This window comes from Rhamphochromis longiceps, linkage group LG11 (assembly GCF_057381845.1).
Source record: "Rhamphochromis longiceps isolate RC_006_pf linkage group LG11, R_longiceps_female_GT1.1, whole genome shotgun sequence".
Lineage (NCBI taxonomy): Eukaryota > Metazoa > Chordata > Actinopteri > Cichliformes > Cichlidae > Rhamphochromis > Rhamphochromis longiceps.
In genome coordinates this window covers 32785249-32808663 of record NC_140567.1, presented here as the reverse complement: position 1 = coordinate 32808663, position 23415 = coordinate 32785249, and the positions used below count along the sequence as shown (strand labels likewise).

The window sequence follows — 23415 nt, the reverse complement described above, 5'->3', positions numbered from 1 at the left end:
GCATCAGTGTGCGTGTCCACACAGATACACGGAATATCCGGGCTGTATGTGTGCAGGGCTCTGGCTGTTGACAGAGTGAATTCAATCATGTACACTTGTTATTAGGCATTTGCATAATATTCCACCTCAGTGCTCAGCCAATTGGATGCGGTTTAATATATGCACACGAGCTAAGGTGATATGGTGTAATGTAACAGATCCATTCCAATTGAAAAGTAGTTGTAATGAGCGCTGCATTTCATTCCTGGTGTGCTGATGCATACAGAGCATATATCTCATTACAGTTTTGATTGAATATTGGTAAATTAACCATGCTGAGACATCTGGTAATCAGAATCTGGTGTCTGCCTGACATCCTTCAATATCTACACCTGTGCTTTGAGAAGACAGACATGTTTTCAAGCAGCAGCAACAATATATTTTGCTTCAAAAACCCAGACAGGAAATAGTTTGGTTAAAGGGTCTAGCCTTCCAGATTACCCAAAAAACACATTTTCTCACTTCTTGTGCAGACAGGTTTAATTTGATTTATCCTTCTTCTAATTTATCAGCCTCCACACTTGACGAAGCCACGTCAGCACATCTAAAGGTGACTGAGCTTTGTTTGCCTAAAAAAACAAATCTTGCTGGAAAAAAAGAAAGACTCTTCCTCAAGGAAATGGGCCACGAACACAATCTTCAGAGGCTGATATCTCCCAAAATAGGTGCATCTTTTACTGGACTGCAGTTTACTTACATGAGTAAATGTGCTTTTTGTTGTCATTATATAAATTGGTATCGGGTTTACTCATCACAAACCCTTAAACTATGCAGAGCACATGCACTGGGTCCTTTTTCCTTTTTACATGCAGTTGCATCAGAAACAAAGAGAGCTATTTATTTTGCCATTCAGTGGATGGTGAAACAAAATGCTTCCAATGCATCTGGTGCAGCAGAAACGTGGCACTGGAAGAATCTTGGCTTCACCAGTAAACTTAAAGAGACAGTCCACACCAAAGTCACTTTTCATAAAGCATAACACAATAATAATATTACACTGTAATGAAGACGCACAAATAAAAGGTGAGGAAAATCAGTGGCCACATCACCTGAAGTGTGAAATCTTTTCTTCGAATTGTCTTTGTGTGCACATTTATAATTGTGCTTTATTTGGCATGAACTGCTGCTTTAAGAGATGGAGAAACTTGCGGGCCACTCACACACCTGCACACAGTTTCAACCATCGGCTGTAAAATTGGAAAGGCAGATCATAAAGAGACGATGAAAAGGGTCAGTGAGAAAGAATTCAACAAAGGAGGCAGGTAAAGCTAAAGGGTTAGTCCAACTAAACATAGAAAAGAACAAAGAGAAAGAAAACAAGCAGGTAAAGTGGGAGTAACACTCCCCCAGAGGTCAATGAGACAGATAAAAGGGTAAGGGGTTAAGGCTAAGGGCCGGGACTACTGCGTAGTTGGATTTCACCACTGTGGGCCCCGTGGATTTCTGTGACACCCTGAGCTAAGCTGAGCTTTAATAGCCAATATGGAATAAAAAGCCATTAAAAGTTCCAAGTATGGAAAGTGAAGTATTTGGTATGTGTAATGCCTTTAAAGGTTAGTCTTTATAGCACATTGCAGTAAAACATGATGTCACTCAGTCGCTGTGAAGTGCTGGTGAGCTGAGTGAAGGGAAAAGATGGCCTAGTTTTGCATAACCTTTACGCCACAACTAGGACTCAGGAAGTCCAAACTGGAGCAGCTTTTCAAACGCTTAATGTGTGCGCACATCGTGGCCCGACTTGTGATAAATGATGCAAAAACAGCCAGTAGGGTCAACACAGAGCGACGGGTTGAATGAAATTTGGCAGACGGCGGCAGTCTTTAACTGTCATAATGAGCATGTTCTGAATATTCAGCCTCTGTCTGACCCTAAAGATCTAAAAAATGCATTAAATATTTGAATGCTCAACTTCACACTTTTGTGCTTAAAAGTATGAAAGTAAGTCCCTTTCTTTTAAATAGTGAGAAATGACATTGGGTATTTATTTATAACAACACACTGCTTACAACTTTACCAACTTTATCTCATTTAAGACAAACAAGTCTAAGAAGATTTCGGATATCTGATTATCGAACAGTACGCATGCTGATGTGGAATGAAGTGTCTCTGAGGAGTGGATATTGGAGGGTGGTTAGAAGGGACACAGTCAGAGCTCATTGACTAATGATACAGGCTGTGTCTGTTGCCATGGTCTTCAGAAGTATAAATAACTCTTTAGAAAACTAGCTGGCATCAATGTCCCCCCAGGACACCATCCCTCCTTCATGAAAAGGTTCAGCTCGAGTTCACTCTCTGCTCTCCTCCTGTAGTGTTTTAATGAGATTGAAAACGCCCGCCCGACTTGATTCTATTATCGAGCCATCTCCCCACGCTTGTCAGCTAAATTAGCTGCTAACCTGAGTTTTTGGTCCAACCCACGCTGGTTCATCTAAATGTGCAAGAGTCAAGGAAAAGGTCAAATAACAATAGAGGGCAGACGAAGGGGAGAAAACAAACCGGAGAGGTCTGGAACTGGGAATCTGATGCAACACACTTCTGCTAGCCCGGAGACTAATGTGTGTTCACACAAAATGGAGAGGTGGGCGTTTTCCCAGCCAGAAACTGCTCGAGTGCACCCGACTGCTGTTCTCTTTTCTAAATAGCAGCAGGTCAGCAGGTCTCTGCCCCAGCCTTTTAGTTTTTTCTGGTGTTTACATAATGTAATGCAGCTATCCACATCAGAGCAAACCATAACTGAGCTACACTAAAGAGATAAGCTATGCTAATCCTAAATGCATTATGTGTCGAATATCTGCCTTTTCTATTTATTCGCACCTTTAATAAAAGGGTTTATTTCTGCTCATAGGCTCTTTTAGAGATGTCCACTCAAAGGCAAACCTTGAAATCTGGGGTTACTTTTTTGAGCCATTATATCTGAACTGTTGCCCATAGCACAGGTGCTCTTTCACACTCTCAATGTAACAGTGACTGCCTTACCAAGTATCCTTTTTCCAAAGTTAATTTTAGTTTTGCCCTGAAGGAAATCACCATCTTACACAGGCCACAAGTTGAAAAGTAGAACCAGAAGTGAAGGTTAGTGTTTAAAGTCTATACTAGTGGTTTGAGAATTGGATGCCTTTTAGGACACCGATTAACCCTGTGTTACTGTACATTTTGAATGTGTCTAGTAGGGCTGCCCCTAAAAGTCAAAGCTTCAAGGCAAAAGTTGAAAATCTGGCTAAGATGCTTCACTTCAATTGTTTGCTTATTTGCACAACAACATTTAGACAAGAAGCTAAAATCTAAGGTGGACTGATGTTCTTGCTAACCGATGAGCCCTCTGCTCGGTGTGTGACAAAGTTCATTTGTTGAGGCAAATTTGGCAATGACTGCGTGAGACAAATTAGCTGCAGCCACTGGGAAGTGCATGGTGACAGCAGTGATTAAGCTACTGTAATATTCCATATGACATCTGCATATGCAGAAGTTTCTGATTAACAGCTATCCAAATGTTTTGTATCATGTTTGCTGCCCCACAAGACCAGTCTCCCCCTCTTTTTCTATTTTCTGTGAGTAAAATCACAGGAACTGTGGTCAAACCTCAAAATTAAAGACTTTGTCAATTCAGGTAAGAACAGCCCTGAATTTCATTCATGTTTTCACTTGTTCATACTGTTATAAACAGCTGAATAGTCATTGTGAATTGTTTGGCAGGCTTAAGGCACCTTTCTCTTTTTCAAAACAAAAAAGTTCTCCTATTAGGAGTAAACATATATAGACACTTTTGATCATTTTTCCAACCATATATAGTATTTAGTCCGCTCTCCAATCTCTGCATCTTCTATGAAAAACAGGGGTTGTAAAAATGTTTTTCACAGATATTTTAGATTAAGAAAAGTGCAGAAAAAAGTAAATGATGGTTAAGCTCTGTTTACGGGGCTGATGATCCTGACAGAGTTCACTGGGACCTTGAAGAGACTCCAGCCATTTCTAATCTCATTAGTGACACCTGGGCTTTTCCTACTCTAACAAGTCTAAATTGCTGTTGTGAGTAAGGTCTAGAGTTTGTGTTTCACATTACTTTACACTGATTATGTAGCCTGGGGGCTTCATGGCAACTTAACTGCTGCCAAAACTTGACTAACAAAGTTGTTTCCAAGTTTGTAGGCAAGCAGTATGTCAGCAGCATCAGCAATTCCATTAGCATCTAGTTTTAATCCTGTCAGCCACTGCTGTGCATTATGAAGTGTTTTATAAGTGCTCATAGCTGAATCTATAAGTAATAAATGGTGGCTTAGCACTTTGAAAGAAAACACACTCGATGCCTATAGAGATGCCTCAAATGTGAAGCCAGACTCATTTCAAGCTAGTGCCTACAGGAGTATTGATTAACATGCACATCTGTTTCCTCAGATGAGAATGAGATTTATGATGCATCTCTTGCAGACAGGCAGTGCATGCCGAGTCAAATCTCAGTCCTTTACAGCAAGTCCAATTCAAGATTATAGCATTTGATCATTCATCTTCAATACTATGTCAGTTGTGTTTTTTTAATGGCAGACAGCTGCAGCTGTCCTTATAACTAATATTACTCAGCCCGTCGGCTACTTTCCCATTTATTATTTTACATGTGTAAACCTCCGAGCATCACAAACAAGACCTACTAAGCTCATTTACAGTTTTATATTTTTATTCACGGATTAGTCGAGTACTACCACCACTACCTTCATTAGTACTTCTACTATTACAGGAGCATGCTTCCATATTCTAAATAATCTTAATTTAACTTACACTTAGCCCCTCAGCTAATCAACCGTTTGAAACAAGACATTTTAGCTCCTCTGCCACTATCCATTTAAATCGGCTTTACTCTAATCAGCTGCTCGTTGCAGACAGTGTTTGAACAGCAGTTGTGTATCCCTGAAATGACCATAATGAGACACCCCCATCTTTGACATCACTGAGATAAAAAAAGGAATAATAAAAAAAACCTTCAGAAACAGTATTTAGAGCAGTCTGAAGATTGACCTTGTGCCTCACAGGGATTACTTAAACATTATTGTTATTAGTAATCTTTGCCTGAGCATGCTCATATCTTTAATTATATGAACATCAACCATCACAGCAGTATATATACAGCTGAAAGTAATCAGAAGTATATCAGAAAACTTTATTTCACACTGGTTTAGCCTCAAGGTCAGTTGGTGCTGTAATTATTGGACACTATGTTTTGAGTAAAGACTGGGCCTAAAGATGGACAATCATTAAATCAAGTTTTAGTTTACTTTTACCATAAGTTTATTTTGTGTCCTAATCCATCTACTGGCACATCGTTTGGGAGGTGTGTAACAGCCTCACTTACACACCACATGTTCTCTGACTTCCTGGTTTAAGGTCCTGCTTGTCATTTATTTACTTTATTTTAAAATGTAAGCTTGAACGGCTCATCGTTGCCACCGCACAGTGTTTCTGCCTGAATGGAAGCTTATTTTACATGGTGAGGATTTACGGATTCTGACACGGTGTGTGCACAGGCAAGCAGCGAGAAGAGAACAAAACACTGCTTCACGATGTTTTGTCTTCATTGAATTCTAGCCAATGAACTGCATTTCTTTTGTAAACCTGCAAAAATGCTTTGACTCAAGACAGCAAAGCTTCAAAAACTTTCTCTTGCTTTGCAGCTCCTATTTCGTTACAAGATCGTTTCAGAGTAACAGCTGCTGAAACGCCAAATGCTTGGAATGTTAATCAGGATTAAGTTTGAACTGTCATCTTGAAAAGTGAGGAAAAAAATGATACTCGAGACAATGAAGATCAAGAATTAATTAAATATTCAGAAACTGGTTAGACTTTTATAGGTCATGTCATTTACTGTGGCAGCTGAGGATTGGTGTGGAAGAGTTTATGCTCTTACTGAGAAATGAAATGTTTGATGTATTTAACAATGTGAGAACAGAACTGAAGTTAAACTAGAGCACTTTAAACTTGAGCAGTAATAAAACCTAATTCAAAATCACTGCAGCACTTATAACTACAGAAATTATAGATGTCTGAGTTAACAATGAAACCTTTCAAGCAGGACTGATTTTTTAAATAATGTGACGATTCCACCTTCTAAAATATAGGATTTTGTAGCTTTTTTTCTGTGTGCAACACTGTAGCAAATTAAGTAAAAGCAGAAAGAAAAAGTAGATTTTATTAATTTAGCCTAAAACTACCATAAGGATTTTGTTATTAATCACTGATGTTAGCAGACAACCTCCTTATTGATAAAATAATTTGTGCCAAATACATCAATAAGTGTAAAACAGCGTATGTCACTTTGTGTGAAGACATGAATGATAACAACAGATCATTTTGTTCATTTTTAAAGAAAATATTAATACTATTTGCTGCAAAAGTCACCAGTTTTGCAAGCTGTGGAAAGACGAGTGCTGAGTTATGAGAATTAATAATGACTTTTATTGATAACACTTTTTTTTTACCATAGAAGTTAAAGCTAAAAAGTGTGAAAGAGACATCAAAGTATGTAGAAACCAAAGTAAGTGGTTTTAGGTGTAATGAGGGAGATTGGCGCTAGCATCTTTCTAAACAGCTTGTTCCCTATAGTATTTTCTTCTGACAGAGTCTGAAGAACAGGAGGAGCTTGGTGGGATGTTATTTGTTGAAAGCGTATGCCACAATTTTTAGGGAATCAATTCTTTTTGTTTTATACTGTCATTTTACTTTGAAAAAATTAATTTTAAATTATTATTTTAGTGACTCAGAATCAAATTCAGGTATAGAGAGAGTATCATCGGTGGTAGAACCCCAAATAGCCTGAAAGCTGACATTACATTCTCAAAGTTTGTATTAAAAGCTGACTCTTGCCTAAAACTGGAAGGGGCATTTAAATTGTAAATGAATGGTCTTGTAAAGAGAGAAGGAAATGTTACCTGGCCTGTGATTTTTTTTTTCTCATCAGAACACTGACGCTGAGGGGATATTTGTGTGTGTTGATGAGCTAAATAAATAAAAGATGAGGAAAGGGCATGCGGGAGCAGTGTTGTGTAGACCTAGGATCTCCGCTTGATGCGAGGAGTTAATTAGTGCAACGCAGAATCTATTTACGTCGTCAAATCCGTCACGTTTATGGCTGCCATGTCAACAGAGCACATCAAGATGTATGGCTGCGCATAAGGAGAAAGCGAGATCCTCTAACACTTTTTAAGCTTACCGGACTCAGCTGTATTGATTAATGTCCATCTCTGTTTAGTGATTATGCACAATGTGGTCTCCAATTACTGTACCAAGAACTTGTCATTTAGCTCACTTTCATCTTACCCCACTGGGCTTTGAGTCAGTAGAACCATTAGGTGAAGCTGTGTGGGAAATTATGCATCACGTCATGAATCGCAGGGACTAATGAAGTATATGAATCAAAAGGATCAATTAGTAATGCCTTCTCCCTTTCACTAAGAGATTGGTTTAACTAGAGAGTTACGTGTTAGTCAGATAATGAAAGCGATATTTCACCCCAGAAGAACATTAAGCCCATATTAGCATGCATACCACCACATTCAGAACAATGTTCAGCCTCCAATATAAGTTTGTGTTCTACTGGAGAGTATTTGTTGTCATTGACAATTCAGAATCAGTCTACTTCACAGTTTGCAGAGAGAAAAAATGTATGACTGAAAACTGGAGAAAATAAGTGTTGATTGAATTTGTCTCACTTGTGTTTTTTCATTAGCTGTGTGAGACTGAATGCAAGATGACTGAACTGCTTTGCAGGTATGCATGCTGAAAACGGGAAACTGTTGCACCAGAGTGATATATATATTTTGGGTTACTTTTAGTCTGGTTAGAAGTGTACAGTGAGGCATTCGGGGCCCAGCAGTGCAATCCTCAGCAGGTCAGAGTGTATCGAGGACATACATCCCTCCCCCTTACCCTCCATCTCCACACTGATTGGCTCCGAGTCAGGTGACCCTTGTTCCCCAACAGGGGGAGGGCGATCAGGACCTGTACCTCTTTCAGGGTCACCTGCCTCCTTTGGGAATGCCGCCCCATGATAGGTTGTGCTGGCGCTTGTGGGTGTGGTCTTCCCTGTGGTTGTAGCGAAGGGGGAAGGAAGAGGAGGAGGAGGAGGGGGCAACAGAGTGAGTGATTAGTGAAATGTGAATCAGTCTGTAGAATCAACTTTAGAGAAATGAGGGTGATTCCTGAGTCGAAAGATAACCATCACCCGTTAACATAAAGACCCTGTAATGACTGTCAGGGACATGATGAGCAGACAGAGCACAAGTTAATTCGTCTGTCAATTCGCCACTCCGCAGATACAGTGATTTAAATCTCTGCAGTGTAGTTAACCAGCTGCTTCAAGTCACAATGTATTTCTCCAGCAAAATGAGATTAAAGCATCTCAGCATTTGTGATCATATCCTGGACTCAAAAAATATTTTACAACCAAAAACAGCTTGTATCATTTTAAAAAGCTGTTTTTCACATTTTGCGACTAAACAGTTATGAGGGCACGATGAGAGTATGCTCTGAAAAGGTTCACACTGAAATAATAATATAAGTATTTCTTTTCATAATGGCATAACTGCAACTAAGGTTTTGAACACTTGAATAAATTCCCAGAGCTCAGGAAAAAAAAAAGTTTTCATATTCTGAATTTATTGTATTGCAACTTATTATTCTTTTATGCATATTCCTATCTAATCAGATCCTTTGATCCTTTGAACCACCAAGGTTCACTCATAGCTTAAATTCTTGAGTGAACATGAGTGAATGAATGAACATACGGATGGGCGACAAAATAAAGGAAAAACCTGAACCCCTGAGCAGTAAGTAGATCCAGTGGCTCAATTTTCACAACACGGTTTGGGTCCATGTGTCTGCTAAAAGGAACAGGTTGTTGCAAATCAATACACAAATGTTCAGAGCGATCATTTTTAACCTACAATGCAACATTTCTGTTGTGCAAAAGTGGCCAGGACGGCAATGTCCTCATCTATAGGACAGAAAGGGCCACTGAATAGTTTGAAGAGAATGAAAATGATATGTATCACAAGCTACGGTGTTCCTGATGACCAGCACTCACATGGTAGAAAGTGTTCTTCCTCCACAATCATCAAAACAATAAAGGAAAGAAGATCGGTAGCACTTTATAATACAGCCTGTGACGGGCATAAATCACCTGTAAATAAATGGAATTTCATTGGATTTTTCTTGAAATTATAATGTAATTATAAAATAGTTAAAAGTAGGTACACTATAACAATGTGGTAAAAGTCAGGCTTTTGGAGGAAATAAAGAAATGGTTAGAGTTTAAATTTAATCTGCAAGTAATTTAAAGTAATGCGTAAGTAATTTCAGGTATTGCATAACCATATTAAAGATTAGGGAGTGGCTTAACCTTGTTAACTTCCAGGTATTTTACAGAAGAGAAGACATTCCTTTCATGCACACTTCTTTTGAGTAAAAAAAAAAAAAAAAACTAAAAGAAACAGCTGGACTTTGCTCTGTCATTATAAGTTCCAATTTTGATGGTACCAATTTATTTTTCCTATAAAAGCAAGCAAAAACCATCCTTGTCACATTTATACTGGTAAAATAAAAGGATACCTGAATATTACAACAATCATCATGCACTTGTGTTACAGCGGAATTACGATATAAGATGGGGAAAAAGAACTTCCTATATTGTAAAATTACTACAAAATTGCAAACTATTTCAAATGAATTTTGACTACTTCGATGTACATGTTTTCTCCCTACTGTTGAAACACAACTTAAGTCACTCCATAATCTGTGATATGGATATATGATACTTAAAATTAATCATCCACTACCAAAAAAAATACTTAAAATTACTTGGATAATGCTTAAATTTAAAGTATAATTATTTCTTTGTTTTGTATTAGAAAGTGTTACCAGAAGCTCCTTTGGGATGACAACGTGTTTCTTCCCTTCAGTGCAGTTTAGTGACTTAAAAAAAAAAAATCAGTTGGAGTTGTTCTGATCATACATGGTGTCCCAACGCATTACTAAGACACCTTAAGTTGCATTTTCCTTACGTTTGTCTAAAAACACTCATTCCTGACAAGTTACTTAACTTCTCCATCACCTCGGTGTAGCCCAGCAAACATTATGACTAACACATTTGGATTTGGTTCAAACATATGCCAAGAAACACACTGGGCATTAGTTGCCACAGGCACGGTATTATCAAACATATTTTTTCCCAATGACACACTCCACATTTTGATTGCACGATTAGCTCTCTGTTGTCCTTGAGGTATGGTGAGCAGCATGCTGCTATTGGCTTGGGCTCACGCACTAATAAGCCAGCCATAATGTTAGCATTCTGCAGAGTTCACACCCAGACTGGATGAGAAGAGTTTGCTCTCTCCGTTTCTCACTGTGAGCCAGTTGACAGTGTTCACTCTGAATGAGGAGCCCTGTCAGTTCGCCATCTGTGCTGGGCAAATTAAAACTGTACCAGGAGGTGCTTGGCCCTGGCACTTTGGACGGCAGCTCCATGACTTCATCATTACTTTATTAACTTACCATTTTTTAAGAAAATCTAATAAAATGTTTGTCTTTTTTATTGTTAGTGAAGCACAAAAACCCCGTTCACTATAAAACACAGAAACACTTTACTACCTACACAGGCAGGTGCTTGTCTCAAGCTAATCCCTGTGCTGGCTGTGATTGTTTGGGTGACAGTGGAAGAAAGAAAACGTCCCTGCCTTTGGTGGTTTTTTCGAACAGGGAACAGAGCCCCCGAATGACAACAGCTTTGTTAGGCATATGGAGTGTTTTATTGTCTCGGAAAGCTGATAATTGATGTTCAGTGTAGAGACTTAAAAGGCTTTTCTTGTGAATCAGCTAGAAAAAAAAAAACTATAGACACAAAAAAGAATAAACCAGAGACAGAATCTGACTGCGTGTGGAAAACTTCAAACGGAGCAGTGAAGCATTAGGGTAGTGAGAACCCCACAGGATTAAGCAGTAGGGTTGCTCATCAAGTCTTGCTACCAACTGAGTTGTAATTCCTCCAGCAGTGAGGCTTTACAGACTACTGAGGCAGTGTGGGACTGTGGAGGTCTGGGCTGAAGCCTCGAGCAGACAAAGTGGCCTCTGTTCTAAGAAAAAGACACAGATGTAAGAAGGATAGTTCTGAGCCATAATGGCCAGCATCTTCTAGGATGATGGGCTCGGTATTGTTATAAATCACTGTCTTGGATCAGCCACTGCCATTAGATCCCCTGTGCCTCAATTTGTCCAGTGACAAAGGGATCTGACTCCTCAACTCCTTAAAAAGTTGAGGCGGGTGCACTAGCTGTGTAGATAAAAGTGAATGAGCCTTGTTAGCAACCATCTGTTTGAAAATGACTACTTTTGAATGCAGCAGTGTCAGAAAATTGTCCTAACACCACCTCCTCAATCTTATCTGAGTGCTAGCCAGCTTAGCGCCATTTCTATTTCTATTCCGGCCATGCCAGGGGCTGTGCGGTGTGGCTGGCGGGGGAGTAATGGAACGTGACAGGGATGATGATCCTTCTTGATACAGGGCATTAGGCAGCCTGGCCAGCGGAGCTCCTGGTCCATCAAAGAAGTGATGCTTCAGACAATGGCTTCAATGTTTAAACTGTCAAACTGGCTAAGAGGGGGAGGTGGTGCCAGCCATTCAGCTGCCTCAGTAAAAGATTCTCTAACCTCCCATGTAGCCAAGTGTGGAAACATTTACTTTACAGGCACATAACTGCATAGATCTGACTCGTAGGGAGTGAGAAGTCCTTTGCAATGATATTTGGGGATATTTTTAAAAAATATCCCAGCTGTTTTACTAATACGGCCTTAAAGGTTTTTCCAATCTTCCAATCTCTCTTCTGTTCATACAAAAACCTACTTGATTTTAACTTTTGCTGGTCTCATCTTCAAGGTAACTTCCTTACACACCTCTGGGCCTCACAGTGCTGCTGCTATGCATAGTAGAAAAAAAACCTTCTAAAATAATACAGGATGCAAACAAAATTTCCAAAATTAAATAAATAAATGAAAAGATAAAACTAACATCCCTTTGGGAATAAGAAAGGCTGTTAGTTGTTTCTTAGCTGTGAGACTGTTGACTTTAGAGAAAAGGGACATAAATGGAAATAAATATACGTATAAATAAATAAATGTGTCCACTGACCATACGCTGAATCCAGTGCTGTGTTCTGCTTGCGAGTGGTTGCCAAGACATCTGGAGAAAAGAAATACAAAACAATATCAGTGTGATATTATTTGTTAAGATTTGCGTTTTCTGGACAACATTTCATTACGTTCTGATGGGAGGCAATGATTGCTGAATTTGTCCTGTTAGTGGTTCTCATCACATCCCAGACACATGCAAAAGAGCTGGAAACAATTCACTTTGTCTTACAAAAACATGCTTCTTTGAGCAAATGTTTAATTAGCATAGAAAGATTGAGAACAGTATTCCAGCAGGGATTGTGAACGGAGGTGGACAAACTACTTTTCAAGCTCCTTCAACATGAACTAAACTGCAGCCATAGCTAAAATAAAACATAACGCTCCATTTTAATTTGTTCAGTTGCGCCAGCTGCCGTCGAGATCTGATAACAATCAGTAGTTTTAAATCTGCCTTTATTGATCATGTAAATTCCTACGAATAAATGAGTTTGTTCCATCTCACCGTGGCAGGTATCGGGGTGCTGATGGTAGCCGTTCTCCACATCCTGTTCAAACCCGCCTCTGAAGACAAAGAAACAAAGACGCACACCCACACAGCAACAAAGACAACAAAGCCTGTCAGTAAATTTGCATCAATCCATTTCACTCAATGTCCATTTCTAACAAAGCACCTCTTTCCAAAATTGGTTTTGCTCAAAAGCAGCTTTTGGAGACAGGAAGGCAAGCGCACCAAAAGAAAGGGGGGGAAAAAGAAAAGAAAGAACAACAAAATTGAATTTGTTTTACATCTGGCTGAGGTCAGAGTGTTTGTTGTTTGGACACAGTAGTGGCCAGAACTGAAGGAAAAAAAAATCTACCCTTAGATCTTCCTGCAAGGTTGTATACCATCAAATTTGTGGCGTTCAGCAGATTTCAGAAGTTAGTTTGTGATGAAAGTAGTAATTTACTTTTGTGTGTCCTTGCATTTCCTCAGCTTGGCTCTTCTGCCTGTACTCTACTTAGTCATTTCCTACAATTTGTAGATATAAGCCTCTCTCTCTATCCACAACACCTCCTCTAGCTGCACTTTATTTAAGTCTACCAAAGCTGCAGCTGATAAAATTGGTACCTACAGTTTGCTCGCTCGCTTGCTCTGCCATGTACGATCGCCGGATGAAACAGTGAAGTGTATCAGGTCAGACTCACTGACACCAAAGCCTATCATTTTCCCTGATGTCTTCACTGAGACATTTTCTGCTCCTGACTCCCTGGCCACCTCCATGGACATTTTTCCAAATTAATGAGTAGCACAAAGTGAAGGAAATAAATGCAGAAAAATGAATTGCTTTTGCAGAAAGCTTTCTAAATGTTTTTTGTGGATTTCAGAGAGGAAAAGAGGAAGCACAAGGTCTCATTCAAAACACCATTTACTGTTTTATGTAAGTGATGTGGAAGGTTAATGAATATTTGTATAATTATTATAATGTTTTTGTGGTCCCCAGACTTTATGCATGCTTGTGTGGCACTTTATTCTACATTCGGTTACATTTCTGTAGAGTGTGATTACATTTAATTGAGTGACAGTCATAAACTGAGCCACTGTGAAGTGAAGAGACAAAAGATCAAATAAGTCCCTTCAAAAATGTTTTCGCCGTGTAATTTTTGCCTTTGTGAACTTGTGAGTATGTAACTCAAATCCTCTTAATTCACCTTTTGAACCACTTCAAACTGACAAGAAACACAATCTGACAATTATTGATTTTCTGCTGCTCTGATCAAAACGCGCCTACGATTGATACGCTTTTCCCCTTAATACAGACGAGCCATCTTTTACCTTCAAGTCAATCACAAATAAACGGCTCATCCAGATGCATCCGTTTGATGGTTAAGCATTGAGATTGAGCCAGTGCACGGTGGAGCGGAAGTCTTTCCAAGCTGAGCTGAAATGAGCTTCACATCGTCGCCAACAATCCTCCCACATAAATAATTTCCCCCAGGGATCAATAAAGTATTCTGATTCTGATTCTGATTCACATGTTGTAATGAACCAAATAAAGCAGACACAGGCTCATATACTGCATAAGCTTAAGTGTAATGATCCAGTATACAAGAAGAAACACTTTGTAAAAGCACACTCACACGCCCACTCTATAACAAACCAATTAGTTCCTTATATAACCTAAACAGAAACATAAGTCTCACACAGATTTTATGCAAACACAGACCCCCAGCATCCATCTATTATTAGCAAAAAAAGTCTTCTAACACAGAGACAAGAGAAACACTTTTGCAAGCACAAATTCAAATAATGAGCATCGAAAAAGCAATAATATTAAACTCAGAAGGGGGTTGGTGGGGGGGAATCAGCGCAAATAATCATTTCTTCACTGCAAACAGTCAAATTTAGGGATTTGTGTTTGTAAAACCTTCTGCAAGGAGGCTGATTAGCTCACATGGGCCCACCTGGTGCACCAAATTATACCCTTTGTTACTCACTAAAAACCCTGACTCTTTTATACCAACTTCTTATGTTTCCTGAGGAGGGAGAGTGTTGGTGTAGGACAGGAGGTGATTATCAAATCAAAGAACACCATGCTGATACTCAGTGTTGTGTGGAGAAAAGAGTAGTTTGCGAGATAAACTTGAGAAAAACAAAAGAAGATATATCTTTAAAGGATGCATTTTCACAGCTTGGGAGTAGCTGGTGTGCTTGACATTAAACAACTGATGAAGTTTTTATCCGTTTCTATTTTTTCCTTTTGTTTAAGTCACAGACTTTGTATGTTAGTTGTCATTTGCTTTTTATTCACCCTACCATTGTTGCACTTGCTTTTAATCAGTACAGTGAACAGCTTTTTTGCTTCTGTATTTCTACACTCGCTGGCCATTTAATTAGGCATGCCTTGCTACTACCAGGTTGGACCCCCAAGTGGCTCTCAGATTTGGATTAATTGGATTGAGATCTGGTGACTGTGGAGTACTTGAGTACAGAGAGTGAAAACCAGTTTGATATGATCTGAACCCTGTTACATGGTGTGCGATCCTGCTGGAAGTAGCCATCAGAAGATGGGTATACTGTAGTCATACAGGGGTAGGTTGTGGTATTTAAACAAAGGTGAACAGGTCCTAGGTATGCCAAGAAAATATCCCCCCGTTATACCATCAACAACACATTTTATGTGGTTCCAGTTCTGTATGCCGTGGTAGAAATCGGGAAAGTTTTTTCAATCACCCACTGTCTAATCTTCATTCCCTTTCAGCCTCATTTTTGTGTTCTTAGCTGTAAGGAGTCATACAAAGTGTGGCCTTCTGTTAGTGAAGCCCATCGGCTTCAAGGTTCCACGTATTGTGCATTCAGAGACGCTCTTCTGCATACCTTGGTTGCAATGACTGGTTATTTGAATTACTGTTACCTTCCTTTCATAATGTGAAGCAGCCGAGCCATTCTCCTCTAACCCTCAGACATCAACACAATGTTATTTTGTTCAGACTATTCTTGTAAACCTAAGAGGTTGGCTGGTTAGGTAGCAGAAAAATCCAGCAGGCCTCCAGTTTTTGAAACACTCAGGTTACCTTGACCATGTCTGCCTAAGATCACTGACTTCCTGTCATCTGAACAGCTGATTAGATATTTGGGTTAACATCCTAAGACCTGAACTTCTCCATGGCATGCATTTTTAATTTCTCTTTGATATTTGGGCTGATTGGCACCTGATGAATGTAAAAACAAAGAATTATCAGGTTTTTGTTGTTTTTCTTTTTACCTAATTTTTGTTTCTGAGAAAAATGAGAGCAACATATGAGCATATTTGTTTAAAATTTCAATAGAACAGTGGCAGTATAATGTCCTCGTAAGTGGATATCAGGCCTTGTAGAGCAAAATGTAGTATTTTGGTGTGGACAACCCAAAATGTGATGTCCACATTTATGGACGCCAGGTCCTAGGAGGTTAATGAGCAGCTGAACCTGATGAAGTGGCTGGAGAGTGTACTTACATCTATATTTTGTATTATAAATTCATTTTGCTGTGAGGCAAATTTCCCTCTGGACAAACAATGTTAAGCTGAAATGACCAACATTTTCACCCTGCCGTTTCCATCCACCTTTAGCTGTTCACCAGAAAAAGAAAAAAACAAAAAACACACGCCTCAAACTCATTTTTTAAAGTGAAGGTCAAACAGTGAAGTGACAATCAGCAAGTGGAAAGACTATTTTATTTCACACTGTGGATTAAAAGTAAACCAAGGCTATAAATAGAGTTGTTTTAACTAGTAGGTTGACCGGTCACCTTGATGTTTAAAAAAATATGCAAAACCGCTGGCACTCTTCACCATAATTGTCCTGGAGTTCATGAGCATGAATAAACAGCTGAACCCAAGGACCACTCACACTGTCGTGCTCAACTTCACAATTACAACGCGCTCACTGCTCTTATTTACAAAATCTTTCAGTCTAGGTTCAAGTACTGCAGCTTTTACTATGCTGCTGAGCAAAGAGATCTAAATTTCTGCCTGGTGTGCTAGATTTGTTCCGTGGTCTTTATCTTTATTCTGACACTCAAAACAAAATGCCCTTCCAGCCAGGAGCACAGTATTGATTTTATTTAGCAGATCAGAGAAATAATGTTTTTGGATGTCTGACGTTCCACTTTAATGACGCCAATCTTAAATAACACGTAAGGTGAGCATCTGCACAAGAAAATAACTCTTTCACACGGGAATCCATAAATAAGGAAAAAACGTAGGCTCAAATTAATCACACGTGTAACCACCAAGGCAGGATGGAGAACTGCACGGATACAATCATACACAACCTGAATGGCTGTAAATATTTTGTACAGATATATATGTAATATGTAAACATGTGTATGTATATTCTAGAGTTGACCGCATTTCAGTGTTTCAGTAAAATAATAATAAATATTGTATAACTTCAAAGAAATTTAAATACAAGGTGCTTGGGGAAAAATGTATGAACTATACATAATAATAATAATAATAATAATAATAATAATGGATTGGATTTATATAGCGCTTTTCAAGGCACCCAAAGCGCTTTACAATACCACTATTCATTCACTCTCACATTCACACACTGGTGGAGGCAGCTACAGTTGTAGCCACAGCTGCCCTGGGGCAGACTGACAGAAGCGAGGCTGCCATATCGCGCCATCGGCCCCTCTGGCCAACACCAGTAGGCAAGTAGGATAAAGTGTCTTGCCCAAGGACACAACGACCAGGACAGAGAGCCCAGGGATCGAACCGGCGACCTTCCGGTTACAGATGCGATTCCCAACCCCTTGAGCCACATAACATACAGTATAACTGCTAATGTCCTAAAGCAGGGAAATAATGACTGCAGAGCCAGTTATATTTATGATTTGGCGCCATGACTGAACAGAAGTTGTGCAGAGTCTGCTCCAGCTGGCAGTCAGTGAAACCATCATCACATTATATGGTACTAGTGGCATTTGGCATCAGGGTATGCCTGTGTCCCATTTTTATTTTTAATCAATATTACCATATTTTAATTCCCAGATAAACTGCAACACAACCAAAGTGTGCAGAATCTGTAAGATTTTAGAGCATTTAACTATATTTTCAGTATTTACGAGTCCAAAACAGATCAAAACAAAGTAAATAACTGAAACGTTTAGTAGATTGAGGTTAACTGCTCTCCAAATACTTCTAAAAACACATTGGTGAGGTTGCAGTGGGTGACATATTATTTATGATTTCTTGCACTGAACTCCCACACATAGTAGATTTTTTTTTATTATTAATCCCACATAGACTGATGATTACTGGAAATACTGGAGCAGAATGAGTTAATCCAAAGCCAAAAATAGTCCCCAGCAAATAGACCATATTTGTTCTTTTAATCCATTTGATTAGTGTTTTCTAAAAAGTAGTGTTCACTTTTAAAGAAATTCCTAAGCCTCTGAGAAACTGAAAGAGAAGAAATGTATTTTTAAGGTGATTGACACCTTCAGGAACCGGTGAGTCCTGTAACACTATGAAAATCCAAACGCTGCCCTGATTAAAATTCAGCTCATTAAACGTCATCAGCTTGGAAGAGCTGCAAAGCAACTGCTACTTTTAAAATATTCTGGAAGTTTTGACGTGATCATTTATATCTGTAATGCACACCGGAGTTCTTTTGGTGAGTGAAAACAGTGAGTCTTTAATTTTGTGGAAGAGAAGAAAGCCATATCTAAAGAGAAGAGCAGGTGGTGATTGATGACTGCATCAAATTGCCAGAAAACTTGCAATTCTTGCTGACGCACACTGTGGTCAAGGTCACTTGTTGGTGCATTTGTACTATACCATGAGGCAACTGAGAGAGAACATTGGGTACAGTCTAGCCCTGAGGAAAGAACTCACTTGACTTTGACACTACACTGATGTTTGATCTCCGGGTTGTAGATGGAGCTACAAAATGTGACCATTTTGACATAGAAAAGGCTAAATTGTCGACACAAGACTGCAAAGACTCAGAACAGGACTGTGATTTAAATAAACAAAGTTGGTGCACAAGGAAGCAACCCTGAAGGAGCAATGAGCCAAATTTAAATCATCTAATGAGCAGAGGTGCAGAACTTTGTCATCACATCTTGAGTAGAAATACTGGTGGCCTGATCCTCATCCTAGCCGTTTCATCTTCATTACAGAGCAGATATGCTTTTTCTTTCTAGGATCTCTGTCCACTCTTTGTCCTTGGCATTATGCACTGGTGACACTGATTGCATTAAATGCATAATGGATAAACTAAAACACCCAGAAATGATATGAAGCCAAGCCATCTGGTACTGCCATACTTCAATGTGAGAGAAGAAAAGATGGAAACAGGGCTGTGAATATGCTCTGCTCTCTCCCACCTATCCTCTGGATCTGCCACAAATCAGTCATTAAAATTTATGCCACCTCTGGATGAGAAAGGAATGGGGGGGAAAGAAGTGACTGATAGTCCATGAAAAGAGTGATGTGAGAGAGGAGACAGCGAGAAAAAGACAGACAGAGGAGGAAGTCCCAGGAGAAAGATGACTTTTGAGCTGCTTCATCTCAAAAAGATTTTTTTCTGCTGCTGCCTGATTCACATCGCTTCACCCCTCTCCCGTCCCATCGCCATCCCTTCATCATCCTCTTTTTCCTTTCTCCTCATTCACTTGCTATTTCTCACCATCTTTCAATGATATATATACACATATATAAAAGATATCAGTTAATGCAGCTTTAAAATCTGATGTTACTTCAGAGTCGCACACAGACAGCTGGAGCAGACCGCTTCTTTCCATGAATACAAAAATCTAAATGAATAACACATGTTCGGCTCTGAGAAATGCTCCTTAAACTTTCTCTCCCTCATTTACCCCCGTGTTCTTTTTTTCATTATTTTCCGCTCATTTAATGAACATTTCTCTGCACCTATTGGCTTTGTCCTTTCTCCCAGTTTCTTTTTTCCTCCTCTCCTCCTTCCCTTTGTTTTCTTTTTTGTCTGCTCATACTTCTCCTCCTCCCTGGCAGGGTTCCCATACTGTAGTTGAGTTTGGACAGGATATTTTGGCTGATCTTTCTCAGACTACGGTCCGCTGGCTTCCAGTGTGGCTCTGTCCTGCACGCTAAACACGACTCATAAATCAAACCGCACACTATATCCATAAATCAGTGCACACTGGCAGCACGACGCCACATCAAAACTTCCTCTATATGCGAGGACCATCCAGTGAGAACTGCAAGGTCTTCACCTCAACCACAATCACCAACCCTAAGACTCATTCCAGTTCTCAAACTCTCTGAAAATTCATGGTGCTTACCAACTTTTATATTTCATTCCACACAAATTTCTTAATAATGACAAAAATATTTTAAATCATAATCTCTTCCTTACTTTCTTGAAAGCAGCGTGTCTTTACTGATTATCTCAGCATGCACCAGGAGGCATAAAAAAGCCCAAACCCATAAAACATTCACAGATTTCTAAACAATGCAGCGAATTTCTAGCTGACATCCAGCTCTCTATAAACCCAGTAAGTAATGCCTGCCCCTCCTCCTCCCCTCAGTAGGATACACATTATCAGATTAACCACTTTACTCTAGTATTTGAGCCAACTTGACTCTGTAAATAAACCACAACTTAAAATCTACAATATGCTGTTCCTTTCCTTGTCTGTGTGCAGCGACTTTCTGGAATAGTGTTAATAATGCTAGCCTGCCAGACAACCAGCTGTTTCCAGGCTATATGCTAAGATAAGCTAACCATTTGGTGGAATCGGATGGTTGTCTGGCAACCGCAAAGTCACAAAACTCCAGGAAGTCACTATCCTTGGCCAAAAAACTCTCAAAATAGCTATTAAGTGTATATTTTCCTAAAATCTATCCCTTTACAGTCACATGCCAACAATTTCACCACACAGACTGAAAACAAAACAAAAATAATGATTTATGTACAAGAAGCAAAATACCAGGCTCTCTCAAATACACAAATATAACGTGGCGCACAGCAACATGAATTAGAAAAAAAATCCCATTAGCCTCTGTCCGTGCAAGGGCAGGGAAAGTAATATGTCTGGGTGGCCAAGCAGAAGATATGCAATAATTCCAGAGCTGCACATTTTCAGCCGTCAGAATAATCTATTGGAAGCCAGTCAACAGTGAGAGTGCCACTCTCCCTCTCTTCCTCTCCCTCGGTGTGTTTGTGTGTGAGACAGGGGCAAATGTAGTGCGATGTCAGTCTACAGCAAACTCCAAGCACAACAGTTTACAACCCATGTACAGAGAGGTAAGAAAGGAAGGGAAAAAAAAACGCCAGGCGAGGTGATTTAGCAGCAGGTTGTATATCAACCACACAGGGACGCACATAGTCCTTGACTGTCAGGAGAAGAAAATAGTACCTTTAACCGCCCTTACTCCTACCTCCTACCCCTCCTCCTCTAGCCTTTATTACCACCATCTATCTGCCTACCTATTCATCCATCTGTCCATCCAACCAACCAGCCATCCATCTTTCTTCCCTATTTTACCAAACGGAGCGGTACATGGCTGCATGATTGAAACACATGCAGCTGAACGTCACTTCTGATTTTATGGCCCAGACTTCAGAAGAGGGGGAGGGAAGGGTCTGAAGAAAACAGAGGCAATGGCCGACCTGTTGCTTGCACATTAGAGTCCAGCTGAAATTGCATTGCGTATTTTGTTCCTACAGCATACAGTAGTGGTCTGCAGTGGCCGTGAAACAAAATTGTCTCAGGTGATCGTCCTTAAATAGAACTATGACATTATTATTTTCAATCTCTATTATGGAACTGGCTTTTGATGCATTAACCAGACTGCTACTCTTTCTCAATCTGAGTATTGGAAAGTTTGCAAAAAGTTTTTCCCCTGCTCCATTTTTATTTTCCTTTATTGTCTCCTACTACCATTTCTGAACCTGAACTTCAATTCCTTGCAGTGTTTCTCTCCACACACTACACATTATAAATATATATGTGTTAAAAAAAAAATGTCTCACGCACCCATCACTGTGATGCAATACAGAAAGAATATGAACTCCATCAATCTTGTGTTACACCTTGGCTTGCTGAACAAGCAACCAGCCAAACATCTGGCGGAGAAAGTCATGCTGATAACATCAGTCATACATCACACAGGCTAGATGCAGACCCTGTATTAGCAAGTACACTACAGCATAAAAGTCTAGCTACAAATACAAAGACTGGTCAATTTAGATGCACATTTTTGAGGTCCTATAATCAGCATCACTGCAAATAAATTAATCATGTTTCATTTTTTATTTGTCAAAACAAACCGAATGAATCAACACAGCATCCTGCTTCCTGCCCTAAGCCACACGGGAGAAGCGCCAGCTCTGCTTAATTATGTCGGCCTCCTCCACGGGTAGTGCCGGGTACACCTTGCAACCTCTCCAGTAACCAAACCACAGGCTAGGTTCAATTTCGTGTTCTTGCATAACAGTTGTAGCCACATCACACATCAAAGTGAAAGGGAGAATCAGATGCAGTGCCCCAGTGTCTCCCAAGATCTTAACTGCCTACTCCTTTACACCGGGAAGGAACACACAACAGAAATAGATGAAGCATAAAAATTTTTGTCTTAATATTCAAACATACTGGGACAGAGGAAAATGGGCGTAGATTAAATTTGGAGCACAAACTGAGCTGCAGCAGCAGGTTTTACTGGTGCTCTACTGCAAACCTTAACTTTCCTTTTAATGGCAGAGCCAAACAGGTTGGCAGTAATGGCACCAGAATTGTTTTTCTGCCTAGTACTATACTGAGGTGTGGAAAAACTGGCCTCACCAAAAGTATTATGAGTAAAGATGTATTCATTAGCCAAAACTGGAGGAGAGTGTATAGCAGAACATTATACTATACAAGTTATTTCAGTGCTACAAGATCACACAAATCTTGAAAAGCTTTGAGCTCTGATGGACCAATTGATGGATGCGTGGATTTTACTTGCTAAAAGAAACTCCAAACGCCAATTAACTTATCCCCACTACTGCATGTTTTTGGACTGTGGGAGGAAGCCGGAGCACCCGGGGAGAACCCACGTAAAACAAACTTCCTTCCAGTTCGCAAGGGCAAAGAAATATATTTGGATTTTAATTCTGCTGACCTGTCTGCCTCTCACCCACCACATTTTCACCATCAACAACCCAATTACACAGCTTTAACACGTCCAGTACAACAAACAAAAGTGAGACATGTTGAGAGTCCGGCAAAATGATGATCACATATTCATCATGTTGATGTTGCCCACTTGTCTCATCGTAGATTAGCTATTGATTGTCAAGAGCACATCACCCCAGCAGGTCAAGTTGATCCGTGCAGTGTTCAACAACTCACTTGAGGAGTGAAATGAGATTAAAAAAATTATTGCTTCTCTTCCTGTTTGACTGCACATTATTGACTAAATTGCGAACCTGTCCTCTGTGCCTGGGAGTTAAGAAACTAATAATGCCTTTATATCGCTGTGCCCTCCCAAGTGCTTTCAGACTGACCAAACACCACAGTGGCGGTTCCCACTAATTACTATATGTTCGTCCGGGGAAGAATTAACAGCTGAAACCTCCTGGAGTGTTTGATTATGAAGCAAATCTGCACAATTTTGTTTGGGTGATTCATTATTATAGATGGGATCAGAAAATTACTTTTACGACATGAAGGGCTTTTAACTTTTAAAGTATGTTTTAGTTTTGGACAGACCGCCA

General features: G+C 39.7%; 1 protein-coding gene across 10 annotated transcripts in view; it reads right to left on the bottom strand.

The window, feature by feature from the left end:
• Positions 1-23415, bottom strand: part of sema6cb (semaphorin 6Cb) — a 154707-nt gene that overhangs the window by 8320 nt on the left and 122972 nt on the right. For 7 of the 10 annotated variants that reach the window (XM_085423696.1, XM_085423704.1, XM_085423699.1 and 4 more), the window contains 3 exons: positions 12710-12768; positions 12206-12256; positions 7951-8106 (listed from right to left, as the gene is read on the bottom strand). In XM_085423696.1, coding sequence (XP_085279822.1) covers positions 7951-8106; positions 12206-12256; positions 12710-12768 — 266 coding nt within the window. The remainder of the gene's footprint in view (positions 1-7950; positions 8107-12205; positions 12257-12709; positions 12769-23415) is intronic. The other 3 variants (XM_085423706.1, XM_085423707.1, XM_085423705.1) reach the window with 2 other exon arrangements.